Here is a 15,022-nt window from a genome sequence, read left to right as displayed (position 1 = left end):
TGATGGATATATCTTTTAATCCCTTCATTGTAACAAGGAGATGGACGTTTACAAATTCCCTGTACCCTTATCTTTAATCTCAAAGAAGTTCCTAATTTGATTAATAGAATATGCAATGCATAAATATATCTATGAAAGGAGCTTAGCACAGTGCTTAAATGCCTGATTCTAAGCCAAGACTGCCTGGATTTGAATCCCAACTGTGTCACCTTGTGAATTATGTAGCCTCTATGCCTCAGTTTTCTCATCTGTCAAATAAGGATAGATATAGTTATCTAATTCAACAGTTATGTGGGTTATATGATTTAAATATTTGTTCAGCACTTAGAACAGGGTCTTTCACACTGTAACACTCTGTGTTTGTTGAATTAAATTATATTTCTAGATAGTAACACCTTAATCTACCAAAAACTAAGCTATTGGGTAACTGTAACATGAACCAGAAAGTAAGAGAAGTCATTTTTCAAGACTGCAGGAGCCAAAAGATATCATTAAAAGCTATGTACTAAAAAGGGAGCCTCTTAGGCTCTGATTGAAATACTTTTCATTCTTTTTTTTAAAATTTTAATCCTCACTTGAAGATATTTTTTCTTTTTCTTTTTTTTTTAGAGAGAGAGTGAAGGAAGGGAAGACAGGGGGAGAGGGAGAGAGACAGAGAGAGAGAAGAGATAAGAGAGAGAGGAAAGAGGGAGGAGAGAGAAACATCAACATGAAACACATTGATTGGTTGCCTCTTGCATTCATCCTGACCAGGGCTGGGTGTTGAGCCTGCAACCAAGGTACATGACCTTGACCAGAAATCGAACCTATGACCCTTCAGTCCACAGGCCAATGCTCTAACCACTGAGCAACCTACCAGGGCAAAATACTTTTCATTCTTGTTCTAATATTTTAGTACTCTGAGCAGTCTTATTTCAAAACCTGTAGTTTGTAGCAAAATTAGGAAAGAAGGATTATTATTGACAGACTAGAGGGCTGGTGCACAAAATTTGTGCATGGGGGGAGGGCAGGTCCCTCAGCCCAGCCTGCACCCTCTCCAATCCGGGACCCCTCGGGGGATGTCTGACTGCCTCTCACAATCCGGAACTGCTGGCTCCTAACCGCTCACCTGCCTGCCTGCCTGATCACCCCTAACCCCTCTGCCTGCCTGCCTGATCGCCCCTGACTACCTCTGTCTGCCTGCCTGATCACCCCTACTGGCTTGATCGCCCCTAACTGCTCCTGTGCTGGCCTGATCGCCCCTAACCATCTCTGCCTCGCCCCACACCCGGGACCCAGGATTCCCTCCTCCAGTTGGTCGCAGGCACCTGGGACCCAGGCTTCCCTCCCTCTGGCTGGCCACAGGCACCCAGGACCCAGGCCAGCTTCACCTGGGCCGGCCGCAGCTGCAGGGGACCATGGGCAGGCGGCTTTGCCTGGGCCGCAGCCGCAGGCAGCCAGAACCGTGGGGTGGGCGCAGCCGCTGGCGCCCAGGACTGCTGGGCAGGCGGCTTGTCCCTCTCCTGGGCCACAGCCCCAGCTGCTGACACCCAGGATCTCGGGGAGTGCGGCTTATCCCTCTCCCGTTCCAGGCCACAGGCACTGCAGGGCAGGCAGCTTGTCCCTCTCCTGGGCTGCAGCCCAGCTGCTGGCACCCGGGACTGTGGAGCATGCGGTTTGTCCCTCTCCCAGGTCACAGGCGCAGGTGCAGCTGCTGGCTCCTGGGACCATGGGGCAGGCGGCTTGTCCCTCTCCCGGACCGCAGCCTGGCTGGTCCCCATTTCTCTCTCTCAAGCTCATTTGTGCCTGGCTGGTCCCCATTCCTCTCTCGTGAGCTCATTTGTGCCTGGCTGGTCCCCATTCCTCTCTCCCCAGTGTTGAGTGTCTGAGCCCTTACAGCGTGACCGTGAAGGCATGAGGACATGATGACCATTTGCATATTAGCTCTTTATTATATAGGATAAACTGACAGTAATGTGAAGTGACAGGTGATACCTATAAAGGAGCCAGGAAAACCTGTGAATAGCCAAATAAGTCAAACTCCAAAGCACTATATAGAGTTGCTTCATATAGCTACTCGCCCTGGCCAGTTTGTTCACTGGTTAAAGCATTGGCTAGCACAATGAAGGGTTGTGGGTTCAGTTCCTAGAAAGGACATGTACCTGGGTTGCAGTTTCAATCCCTGGTCCCAGTCAGAGAGTTTGTGGGAAGCAACCAATCAAAGTGTCACATCTCCCTTCCTCCTTCCCCCACCTCCATTCTCTCTAAAAATCAATGGAAAAAAATATCCTCAGGTGAGAATTAACACCCCCACCCCCCGCCAAATATATATATAGTTACTCAGTGACTTTAGGGATGTCTAACAATATTATGTAATAAATATTTTCTTTTTGGTAAAGAAAAGATTAAGTTTTGGTTTGTATACTCTATTTAAGAAATTAACTAGTAAACTCTTTGCAGAGAAGCAAAGAAATTCACTAAAATGTTGAATGTTAGGATTATGAGTAACGTTTATCTTCTAATTTTTATCTGATGACTAAGGATTAATTTTATAATTTTAAAAAGGTTATTTTTAAAGACATGAAAAAAATATACATAGATGTTTCTACCAAAGCTTTAATTAAAATGACTTCATTTATATAGAAATAATATATAAAAGGATCACCTCCTCAATGTTTGTGGGTTCCTAAAGTTTTGCTGACTATATCTCCCTTCCTCCCTCCCTCCCTTCCATCCATCCATCCATCCATCCATCCATCCATCTATCCATCCATCCATCTTTCCAATCTATCATTAAAAGATTTGTTAAAATGAAGTAATCTTCTAAAATAGTTACAGACTTTCCCCTCTTTAGCCAAGCAACTGAGAAATAGAACTATTTGCAGACTGTGTAAAATAATGAGCAGACAACTACCTTAAAAAGGAGAAAAATTCCTGAGGAAAAAAGACTTTTTAAAATTGGATTTCTGCAAATGATTTTAAAAACAATATTCTTGATACATAATTATTTCTCTTTCAGATGATGAAGAACGAGAACTTCAAATGGATCCTGCAGACTATGGAAAACGTTTAAATGATGTCCTTTAAAACCTAAAGGAAACTTTAGAAAACCTAAAGTGCTGTAAAATGGAATCATTTCTACTTTGTCCTTTTTGACTTTTGTTGTAAAGATCAGTTGTATCAGTTATAAAGATACAGTGAGTTAAACTTAAGGAAAAATTTAATGAAGGAATGTACCCATGTACATATGTGCACTTTGTCATATTGTATTATTAATGCAGAGACCTTTTTGGTTGTATTACAGTTGAGCCAAAAACAAAGTAAACAAACTGTAGTCTTTGCGTTTAAAGCAAACTAATATATATTTTACATTTTATTGAGCCTAATTCTTTACTCAAATGGACAAACAGGAAAAAATGGTTGTACAGTTTATATAAGTTGCACATAACATAACCACAGTGAGAATAGTTAATTCTTCAGCTTAAAAACTTTTTATGCACTTATTCTTGTTAACCCAACTGGTGTTCTGTTCCCACCCCTTATCACATGCTCTTCCGGGAATTATACCTACAATAGTTAGATAAAAAACAGGAACCTAGAAGCCAAACACTGGGCACCATGTGTACAAAATCACTTCCCTACTCCTTTTATTTTACACTAGAGGCCTAGTACATGAAATTCAGAACTCGAGGAGGGGGTCCCTCAGCCCAGCTTGTGCCCTCTCGCAGTCCGGGAGTCCTTGGGGGATGTCCGACAGCGGAGGCAGGAGAGGCACCCGCCACCGCTGTGGCGCTCGCCAGCTGTGAGCCCGGCTTCTGTCTGAGTGGAGCTCCCCCTGTTGTGGGAGTTCATGGACCACCAGGGGGCAGCTCCTGCATTGAGCGTCTTGCCCCCTGGTGGTCAGTGCACATCATAGCAACCAGTTGTTCTGCTGTTTGGTCAATTTGCATATTAGCCTTTTATTATATAGGATGAGTGGTGGTGTGTTTTGGCAGGTAAGCTTTCAGGTGAGGCCTGGTGAAAGTTGAGATAACCTGCAAAGACATAATAATATTTATGAGTTATACTTTACTTAGTTCATGAACTTGTGAAATGCATGATTGACAATATTTTTTTTTTCACATAATACCAGTACTGTTGAACTATAATCAGGACTGGCTAAAATTTTTAAATTTTCAGAGTTCAAGTTAGTGAATATATTCATGATTTAAATGCCATATTCTAAAAGAGGTTAAGTCAACTTTGAATTGAATCTGCAATCAGTATTTCAAAGCTTCTCTGGTAGTTTTAGTGATATTATTTGACTAGACTTTTTCTGAATTACTAAATAAGGACTTTTAACAGATTTTTATTATTGCACAGATAAATAGAAGTACAGTGAGGCCTACAGCCATTTTATTAAAGTAGCTTAAAAGTTTGTAATAAAGATGAATCTTTGTAATTAATTAAATGTTAGTTAAGAACCCATAAACCTCATATTTGCTAATTTTACAAAATTATTTTAAATGCATTTGTCTTTTTTTGACGCTTTTCAGTAGAATATGTAGCTAATTCTTGTTTCCTGAGTTAAAACACTTCTAAATCTAACCCTTCCACCCCCAAAATAAAAAGTTTTGATCATAAGGAGAAATTTAGGGATGCTAACTTAACTTTGTGTTTCAGAAGGGTTACTGGTAATTGCACATAAACATTAAATGCTTTCTTCCCCCTGTACTCAGGTTCTAGCCAAAATTCACATTTATAGAGATTTTTTTTTTTAAAGAAAAGGTTATCACTTATTGGAGGTACAAAAATTATTAAACTTGGGTTCAGAAATTATTAAGTAACTAGGACAAGATATAGTGATTTACTAAAATTGTTTTTTCTACCATATCAAAGTAAGCAGTTCATGCCTTTGCTATGAGTAGAGTCAGGATTATAAATGAATTGGTATGATAGTTCATGGATTTTTTTAAAAATGGAGTTAAAGGGAATTAATGTATAACTTCTAGGTGTTAGAGTGGGAAGATGAATCTAAAACATACTCCTAGAAATACTTTGTTTAATACTGTAAAATTTTTGCAAATGAAAACAGTGAAATTTTCTGCCTTAGTTATTTTGTCATAAAAACAATTATTTGGTTGTAAGATAGTTGTTACTTACACTGCAAAATTTCTTCAGTTAGCAGTCTATACATTTTATAAAATGAGAAATCTTGAACCAATTGGTAATATTTCCAACTGTATTCACATTTAAACGCTATAAAATACCATGTGAATCTCTTAAAATTCTGACATTCTACAGTCTGTATTAGACATGCTGATTTTATAATATTTTACTTCTGCCTTAAGATTTAGGTTTTTTAAATGTATTTTTGCCCTGAATTAAGTGTTAATTTGATGAAAACTGCTTTTGAAATCATCACTGGGTTCTAATAAATTAAAAATTAAACTTGTTTTACTATTTTGCTAATCTGATAATATATACACACATTTCACTTAAGTGATGCAAATAGCTACATTTTAACATTAAAATATGAGTGAATTTAGAATGGCAGAAATTTTTACACCAGGGCTGTTTACTGTGCTAGTTTATTCAACAAACTAGGGGCCCGATGCATGAAATTCGTGCAAGAGTAGGCCTTTCGCAGCTGTGGCTTGTCCAGAAGGTCATCCGGATGGTCGTTCTGCTGTTCAGCCTTTTGGTCAATTTGCATATTATGCTTTTATTATGATAGACTAGGGGCCCGGTGCACGAAATTCGTGCACTGGGTGTGTGTGTGTGTGTGTGTGTGTGTGTGTGTGTGTGTGTGTGGAGTGTCCCTCAGCCCAGCCTGCCCCCTCTCACATACTGGGAGCCCTCAGGCGTTGACCCCCATCACCCTCCAATCGCAGGATTGGCCCCTTGCCCAGGCCTGACGCCTCTGACAGAGGTGTCAGGCTTGGACAGGGGACCCCCATCTCCCCCTGATCACTGGCTCTGGCCCCCGCCCAGGCCTGAGGCCTCTGGCCCAGGAATCATGCCTGGGCAGGGAACCCCCATCTCCCTCTGATCGCTTGCTCCACCCCCCGCCCAAGCCTGACGCCTCTGACCCAGGCTTCAGGCCTGGGCAAGGGGACCATCATATCCCCCCAATCCCCGGCTCTGCCCCCCACCCAGGTCTGATGCCTCGGCCAGAGGAGTTGACCCTCATCACCCCCTGATCACCAATCACCGGATCGGCCCCTTGACCAGGCCTGAGGCCTCCGGCATAGGTGTCAGGCCTGGGCAGGGGACCCCCAGCTCCCCGTGGTTGCAGGCTCCGCCGCTGCCCAGGCCTAACACCTCTGGCCTAGGCGTCCGGCCCGGGCAGCTGGGACCTGCAGCTGCAGCAGCCCCGTGATCGTGGGCTTCGCTTTAGGCCCAGGCAAGGGACCCCTAGCTCCTGGGACTGCCAGCTTCGACCGTGCCCAGCTCCCATCGCTGGCTCCACCCCTACTTCCTGCTATCACTGGCCAGGGCGGAAAAGGCACCTGATTCTCCATTCATGGCTGGGGGGCAGGGCAAAGGCGGCCCCAGGGCCGCCTTTGCCCTGCCCCCCAGCTCTTAGCTCCCCCCTGGGTTTCCGATCACTGTCAGTGGCAGGGGGCTTCTTCCTGCTTTCCCTTTCGCCTCCCTGCATTGTGCCTACATATGCAAATTAACCGCCATCTTGTTGGCAGTTAGCTGCCAATCTTAGTTGGCAGTTAACTGTCAATCTTAGTTGGCAGTTAACTGCCAATCTTAGTTGGCAGTTAATTTGCATATAGCCCTGATTAGCCAATGAAAAGGGTATCGTCGTACGCCAATTACCATTTTTCTCTTTTATTAGATAGGATATTGAATGCTTCCTATGTGCCCAGCATTGTTCTAGGTACAATAGTAAGAATCTGCATGGAGCCGGAACCGGTTTGGCTCAGTGGATAGAGTGTCAGCCTGCGGACTGAAGGGTCCCAGGTTCGGTTCCGGTCAAGGGCATGTGCCTGGGTTGCGGACACATCCCCGGTGGGAGATGTGCGGGAGGCAGCTGATCGATGTTTCTCTCTCATCGATGTTTCTGACTCCCTATCTCTCTCCCTTCCTCTCTGTAAAAAATCAATAAAATATATTTAAAAAAAAAAAAAAGAATCTGCATGGATAAGACAGACCAGGTTTCTTTCCTCATAGAACTTACTACATTCAACTGGGAGCAGCCAGACAATACACAAGGTAAACAACATGAGCCAGGTAATTTAAAATAGTGATAAGAGCTATTAAAAATAAAACAAGGTTCCAAGGTCTATAAGGTTCCAAATTTTCAGGTTTTTACTTAACTGAAACATTACAGTTGTGAATCTAGAAAATCATGAGCAAGGAGGAGAAAAATGAGGCTGAAGCATTATGGAAGGGGTAATATGGGGAGAATCTTGTCAATTCAGGTCACTTGCTACTGACCCACAAAGAGAAAATGCAGAATATAAAATATACATGAAAGGTTGATTCTAGGGAAAATACATATTCAGACTTCAAAGTGATTTCTAAAATATGTCCTTTGCTCCAGCTGGTTTGGCTCAGCAGATAGAGCAATGGCCTACAGTCTGAAGGGTCCTTGGTTCGATTCCACTTAAGGGCACATGCCCGGGCTGCAGGCTAAATCCCCAGTAGGAGGTGTGCAGGAGGCAGCCAATCAATGATCCCCATCATTGATGTTTCTATCTCTTTCTCCCTCTCCCTTCCTCTCCGAAATAAAATTTAAAAATATATAAATACTAGAGGCCCAGTGCACAAATTCGTGCACGGGTGGGGGCCCGCTGGGTGGCCTGCAGGGATCAAGCCGAAACCCGCAGTCCAACCCTGCCTGCAGCTCCTACCTGCCGTTCCCGCTCATCCCAGCCCCACTGTGCCTGCCGCAAGCTCACGCCCAATCAGTCCTGATCAGGAAAGGCTCTCGCTGCCACAGCAGTGCTCGCCAACCATGAGCCCTGCATCTGGCGTCCTCCCAAGGGGAGTGGCCATGATCAGGCTGAAACCAGCTCTCCAACATCCCCCATGGGGTCCCAGATTGCGAGAGGGCACAGGCCCGGCTGAGGGCCCCCACTGGTGCACAAATCGGCTGGGGAGGCACCACGGAAGGGCTCCAGGGCATGTCCGGCCCATCTTGCTCAGTCCTGATCAGGCAAACCCCAGCAGTAAGTTAACCTACCCGTCAGAGCATCGATCCCTGGTGGTCAGTGTTGCACGTCATAGTGACTGGTCGACCAGTTGACTGTCTGCCCCTGGTGGTCAGTGCACATCATAGCAAGCTGTTGAGCATCCATAGCATAGCATTAGTGTATTACGCTTTGATCGGTTGTTTGGTTGTTTTGCCATTTGATCTATTTGCATATTACCCTTTTATTATATAAGATTTTAAAAAAGAAGATAAACCATTTTAAAAAATAAAGTTCCTTTATTTAAAAAAAATCTGAAGATTGTTTGCCTTTTTGACTTCTCATTTGTATAATGCTGTAACACCAAAAATTGCTAAAATATAAAGGCAGAGAATCTGTTAACATACACACACACAAAACTAATGAGGGAGATCGTCACTTGCTATAATGGCTGACCTTGGAAACTTCTCTTCCCTCACATGTTTGACTCAATGGCTCCAATAAGACAATCAAACACTGTAAACATCATTACATTTCCAAAGTCTTAACATCACATGTGGTTCATCAATATTCAGTTCTAATTGTGCAGTTCCTTTTAAAAGACTCTTCTCAATAAGTTCCAGATGAAAATTCAATCAACTATACAAGAAAAAGAGGGAAGTTTAATGGTTCATATAAGCAAACTGCATAAAGAGCAGAAGTCTCCTGGAGTTGAGAACAATTGAAACTAGGACTTGAATGCTACCAACTTTGTTTCATCAACTCCATTTCTGTTTCTCTCGACTTTCTTTTCTCACACCAGCTCCCTCATTCAAAGCTCTAACCAAGACTTCCAGCAAAGAAAATATGAGAGGGGCTGCTCCTCTTTGCTTAGTTCCATTTCAGAAAATCTGAGACAAGGGGTATTTCTGCTTCTGTCTGTGGTTGAATAACTTGATTAGCCCTTCCAGATTAGTAACAGCTATAAAAACTGGATAAGATATATTGAGCAACTGTTTTTGGGCAGCACAAAACTGAAATTTCCAAGAGAAGGGAAACTTAAGCAGCTGAGCTCCACAGCTTCCTATGGTGTAAATGGGTTGGAGTGCTGATCTGAGAAGGCAGAGATCATAGTGGGGAGCAGCTGAAGCAGTTGGAATCTATGGGGTTGGCATCAGAGAAGAGAGCTATTCAGAGAGGTGGCCTCAGAAATCCATATGGGGTCACAAGTCAGAGCTGTATATAATAAGAGCAAGACCACCTGACGTTTACCAGATAGTTGCTACACAGTTGAAAATGGAATAGAGGTACCAAAGGTCAAGTGTGTTGACATAAAAGCAGTACTAAGGGACATTGAGTTTCTGGGCCTGCCAAGGCGGAGATCTCCTTAACAACTGTGACATGCAGTTGAAATACTAGAAAAGTACCTTAATAGTAAAAACCATGCCTTAGTAAGACCTACTCTAGACCTTCCCTAACATGCTCTGACAACATTGTCAGAGAAGACAGCGTATGGAAGTGTTGTCCTGCCAAGTTGGACCTTATGAAACTACTTAGGCTTCCCGCAGACATGAATAACAAAACATAAAACCAAGCCTATACTAATTTAAAGTAAACAATCTGTAACTGAAGTACCTGCTAAAACAAGAATTATCACTTTAAAGATGATAACGGAGTTCAGAATCTCTACAACATATGCACAATGTCCAGTATTCAATAAAAATTATTAAGACATACAAAGGCACAAAAATATGTGATCCATAGTTTTAAAATACTGGCATGGCCTTTGTTATTACTTTTTATATTGTTTGTTATTTGTTAATGCAGGTATAAAAATATGTTCAAAGATTAAACAAAATATTTTAATAATGAACAGAATCTCAGCACAGAAATGACAATTATAAAAAACCTAGAACTGCAAAATACAATAACTGAAATAAAAAACTCATTGGAAGCCCTGGCTGGTGTGGCTTTAGTTGGTTGGGCATTGTTCCATGTACCAAAAAGGTTGCTAGTTTGATTCCTGGTCATGATGCATGCCCGGGTTACATGGATCATGGCAGCCAATCAATGTTTCGGTTTCACTTTGATGTTTCTCTCTCCTTTCCTCTCTCTCTAAAAATCAATTAAAAATCTTTAAAAAAAATTATTTGGGTGGGCTTAATAGCAGATTAGAGATGGCAGTAGACAACTTGAAGACTTACAAATGTAGTTGAATAAAGTATTTGGAAATAGAGGGTTGAAATGTTGAGAGACCTAGAATTGTGGATTTGGGATTCATTCTTTAAATGTTTGAAACCTCAAGATGCTGTCCACCTTCACACCCCAACTCTGACACATAAACCTAAAGATTCCATCATGACTGGAGAGCATTATGCTAAGTGAAATACGCCAGTCAATGAAGGAAAAATACCACATGATCTCACTCATTTCTGGATAATAAAGACCATTATAAACTTATGAACAATAATAGATACAGAGGCAGAGCTGCCTCAAACAAATTGTCAAACTGCAGCGGGAAGGCCGGGGAGGGTTGGCGGGCAGGAGGGAGAGGGGTAAGAGATCAACCAAAGGACTTGTATGCATGCATATAAGCATAACCAATGGACATAAGACACTGGGGGGTAGGGGAGGCCAGGGGATTGTCAAGGGCGGGGGGGGAAAAAGGACACATATGTAATACCCTTTGTAATACTTTAAGCAATAAAAAAAAAAGCTAGATACTGAATAACTTTGCTTATATGACATCTAGAAAAGACAAACATGAAGTCACTGTAATCATCATTGCTTACCGGTGAGGCTGAGGGAGGAGCGGGCTACAAAGGGGACAGAAGGAACTTTTCAGAGGTGATGGGTTGTTCCATATCATAATTGTAGTGAAAGTGACACTACTGTGTGCTTGTTAAACTTCTTACAACTGTCTACCTAAAAAGCATTCGTTTTGTTGGATGTGCTTCTTATCTCAATAAACCTGATTCCCTTCAAAAAAAAAAAATAAAGATTCCACATGAAAGAACAATGATCATCTTTTCAATTACTTATTGAGTGCCTAATATGGGTAGAGAACTGTTCTGAGTACTGGGGATATAATAATGAAAAAGTCCCTGCCTTCATGGAACTTATATGCCACATGGAGAGAGAGATATTTTCTATAATCAGTGATAAATGATATGAGAAAAATAAATCACAATAAAAGAATAGTGATGGAAGAGTGCTACTAGTATTTAGATAGGATGATCAGCGAGGGCCATCTATGTAATTTTAAATTTTCTAGTAGCCACATTTTGAAAATACGTAATTTTGATGTTTAACCCATATCTAAACTATTACCATTTTAACATGTAATCAATATGGAATACTCAATATTTTATATTCTTTTGTACTAAGTCTGAAATCTAGTGTATATATTTCATTTATAGCACATCTCAATTTGGACACTAAATTGTCATTGGAAACATTTTATTAGTATTTAGAATTCATTCAATTTATAGTTGAGTAAGAATATTCACATACTCATGTTTCAAGCACACTTAAGGTTTCCAATAACTCAATCAAGTATTAGCTTTTTTTCAATAGACTTTACTTTTTAGGGCAGTTTACAGCAAAATTGGGTACAAAGTACAGAGAGTCTCCTCCTCACCCCTGGCTTTCCCCACCATCAACATCCTGTACCAGTGTAGAATTATTTGTTGTAATTAATAAGCCAACATTGATACGTAATTATCAACCAAATTTTTTAGTTTACATTAGAACTCAGACTTTGTATTGTGCATTCTATGGGTTTGAACAAATGTACAGACATATACCCACCATTATAGTACACAGAATATATATATTGACATATACCACCATTGTAGTAGGCAGAAGTTTCATTTCCCTAAATTTCCTCTTTCACTTATTCCTCCTTCCTTAGCCTAAAACCCTAATAACCATTGATCTTTTCATTGTCTCCACAGTTTTATCTTTACCAAATGTCAGATAATTGGAATCATACTTCATGCAGCCTTTTTAAGTTGGCTTCTTTCATTTAGTAACATGCATTTAAGATTCCCCATGTCTCTTCATGGTTTAATCTCATTTTTTTAGCTGAATATTCCATTGTATGAATATACCATAATTTATCTATTCACCTACTTAAGGATACCTTGGTTGCCCCAAGTTTTGACAATTATAAATAAAGCTGCTATCAACATTCATGTATTTTCAACTCCTTTGGGTAAACACCAAGGAGCAATTTTTTAATTGTAGTCAAGTATACCTAAACATAAAATTTAACATTGTACATTTACATTTAAAGTGTACAATTCAGTGGCATTATGTACATCCACAATGTTGTGCAAACGATCACCACTATCTAGTTCCAGAATGTTTTCATCGCTCCAAATGGGAACCTTCCTAGTCACTCATGTATTAATTTTAAAATTTAATTAAAACTAGGCTTAAATTGTTTCTCAGTCACATTAGCCACATTTCAGGTGCTGAGTACCCATACGTGGCTAGTGGCTATCGAATAGTACAGGTCTAGAGAAAGAGCATTAGAGGCAGAGGAAACAACAAATACAAAGCTCTTTTTTTAAGAAATAATATATTTTATTGACTTCAGAGAGGAAGGGAGAGGGAGAGAGAGATAGAAACATCCATGATGATCTGTTGCCTCCTGCATGCCCCCTACTGGGGATCAAGCCAGCAACCCAAGCACATGCCGGGGAATCGAGCTGTGACCTCCTGGTTCGTAAGTGGATGCTCAACCACTGAGCCACCGCAGCAAGGCCAAATACAAAGCTCTTGAAGCAGGAATACATTTTTTTCAAAGAGCAATTTATTGGTCAGTATGGCTGGAGTACAAGGAGCAAGACGTAGGAAATGTAGTCTGTGCTGTAGCCAAAAGTAGGCTAATAAAGGGCCTTGCATAGTAAAAGACTAGATTTTAAGGGTGATGTCAAATTTACAAAGAGGTTTAAAATAGTCCCTGGTTAGGTAGCTCAGTTGGTTAGAGTGTCGTCCTCATAGGCCAAGGTTGCAGGTTCTATCTCTTGTAAGGGCACATACAAGAAACAACCTATGAATGCACAAATAAGTGGAACAACAAATCAACGTTTATATCTCTGTCTATATATAATAAATAAGATTTTAAAAGGGTTTAAAATAATTACTCTAGCTTCTGTGTTGGAAAGATTAAAGGAGGTTCAAGAATGAACTAGGAAGATAGCTAGAGTGATGAAAAGTGTTTGGATTCAGGATATATTTTGAAGGTTTCGTTTATTATACGTATCATGAATTTGACACTACGTTTTAGAAAAACTGTATTCTGTAAGGTGGAGAACACACAGAGTAGCAGGTTTGAGAAAAAAAAAATGATTTAGTTTTGACCATGTTAAATTTTAGATGGTCATTGACATCAAGTGGTCACAATATTGGAGCAAAGTGACAGCTGATATTTCAATAGTTATATTACATCCTTAGTAAATAAGACAGCGATAAAAATATAGCTCAGAGATAGAATATAGGAATGCCCTATATGTTGGTGAAAAAATGTATATTTTATATACTCTGAAATGTGGGGCCATCTGAAAGACACTTGCAGATACAAGATACTTCTATGACTTACTTAGTGAACTATCTATTTCATTATTATTTTCATATAACAATAATGTTGAATAGCTTAAAAAGCATGCATGCCACTGTTCTGCTTTATGTTTTTCTCCCTTGTGGCTACTGCTTTGCATCTAAATATACTTAAGACTTCATTTTTAAGTTCATATTTTTGAAACTTTACCTTATTCTAAAATCTTGGACAGAGTTGTTACTGAAGCTTAATGACATGAACTACCATTTAAGGCACCAAAAAAAACCACCTTGCTAAGTATTTTCCACAAATCATCTTTGGGTAAGCATCTTTTTTCTCTGCCCTCCTTGCAATTTTTTTTTATTTTATTTTAAAGAGAGAGAAACACCAATTTTTATTGTTCCCCTTACTTATGCATTCATTGGTTGATTCTTGTATGTGCCTGACCAGGACTCAACTCCCAACTTTGGTGTATCAGGAGGATGCGCTAACCTGAGCTACCCAGCCATGGTCTCCCCTCTCCTTAAAACAAACAAACAAAAAACACCCGTCAGTGTCTAACTCAAGAGTGGGAGACCAATCATACCTAATACAGGCTTGTTGGGAGAATCAAAGTGCATATAAATGCATACAAAAGTGCTTTGTAAGTGGCATATTTTAATTTAAGTCTTAAGAGATTGAAAGCTTGAAATAACTACTACTTGGAATGTATTTTTAGAAATATATTTTTACCCGATTTAAAACTTATTTTAGTCATCAATTAGGGCAGTTGTTTAGTTTATATTATATTCCTTTTGATGATACACACTGCCTAGACAGTAATTAGTAATTGTTGCTTTCCAATTAGTTTTTCAGAAATCTTATTATTTTGTGGACTACCACCAGTTCTGCACGCTGTATACCACAGGCTCTCAATAAATGTGCATTCAGAGCATTCTTGTGCTAGAAAGATTTAGGGTGCAAATAACTCAGAGCTCTGACAGGATCTGTACTGTGGAAGGCTTTCAGAAGACAGCCCACCTTCCTCACACTCTGAGAAACAACCAGATTCACGAGGGTGCTCTGTTTACCTCTCAGCCTCATCTATTCCCGGTGCACCGAACTGCTTCCCCACCTGCTCAAAGCAATCTCGTATGTGGCCCATCCCATCTGTTTGCTTTACCCTAGAGTCTAGGTCCTAGACACACTTCCCCTGTAGCATCAATTCTTCATGTCACACTTAGATGTCATCTCAAGAAAGCCTTCCCAACCCCCTCACCAGCACCCCTCGTGTGTTCTACAACGCCTGTCATTCTATCACACTGTATTTAGATTGTCTTCTTCGATAGTCTGAATTCTGGGAAGGCAATGCCCATTCACTGTTACATCCCCG

The 15,022-nt window shown here is 40.7% G+C and overlaps 1 protein-coding gene across 3 annotated transcripts in view; it reads left to right on the top strand.

The window, feature by feature from the left end:
* The window catches only part of GOLM2 (golgi membrane protein 2), a 98,244-nt gene extending 92,826 nt beyond the window's left edge, over positions 1-5,418 (top strand). For all 3 annotated transcript variants that reach the window (XM_059702761.1, XM_059702751.1, XM_059702771.1), the window contains one exon: positions 2,999-5,418. In XM_059702761.1, coding sequence (XP_059558744.1) covers positions 2,999-3,066 — 68 coding nt within the window. In that variant the 3' untranslated portion in view covers positions 3,067-5,418. The remainder of the gene's footprint in view (positions 1-2,998) is intronic.
* The last annotated feature ends 9,604 nt before the right edge of the window (positions 5,419-15,022 follow it).

Source organism: Myotis daubentonii, chromosome 1 (genome assembly GCF_963259705.1).
Source record: "Myotis daubentonii chromosome 1, mMyoDau2.1, whole genome shotgun sequence".
Classification (NCBI taxonomy): Eukaryota; Metazoa; Chordata; class Mammalia; order Chiroptera; family Vespertilionidae; genus Myotis; species Myotis daubentonii.
Note: the sequence above shows the minus strand (reverse complement) of the source record. Positions and strands in the feature narration are given on the sequence as shown.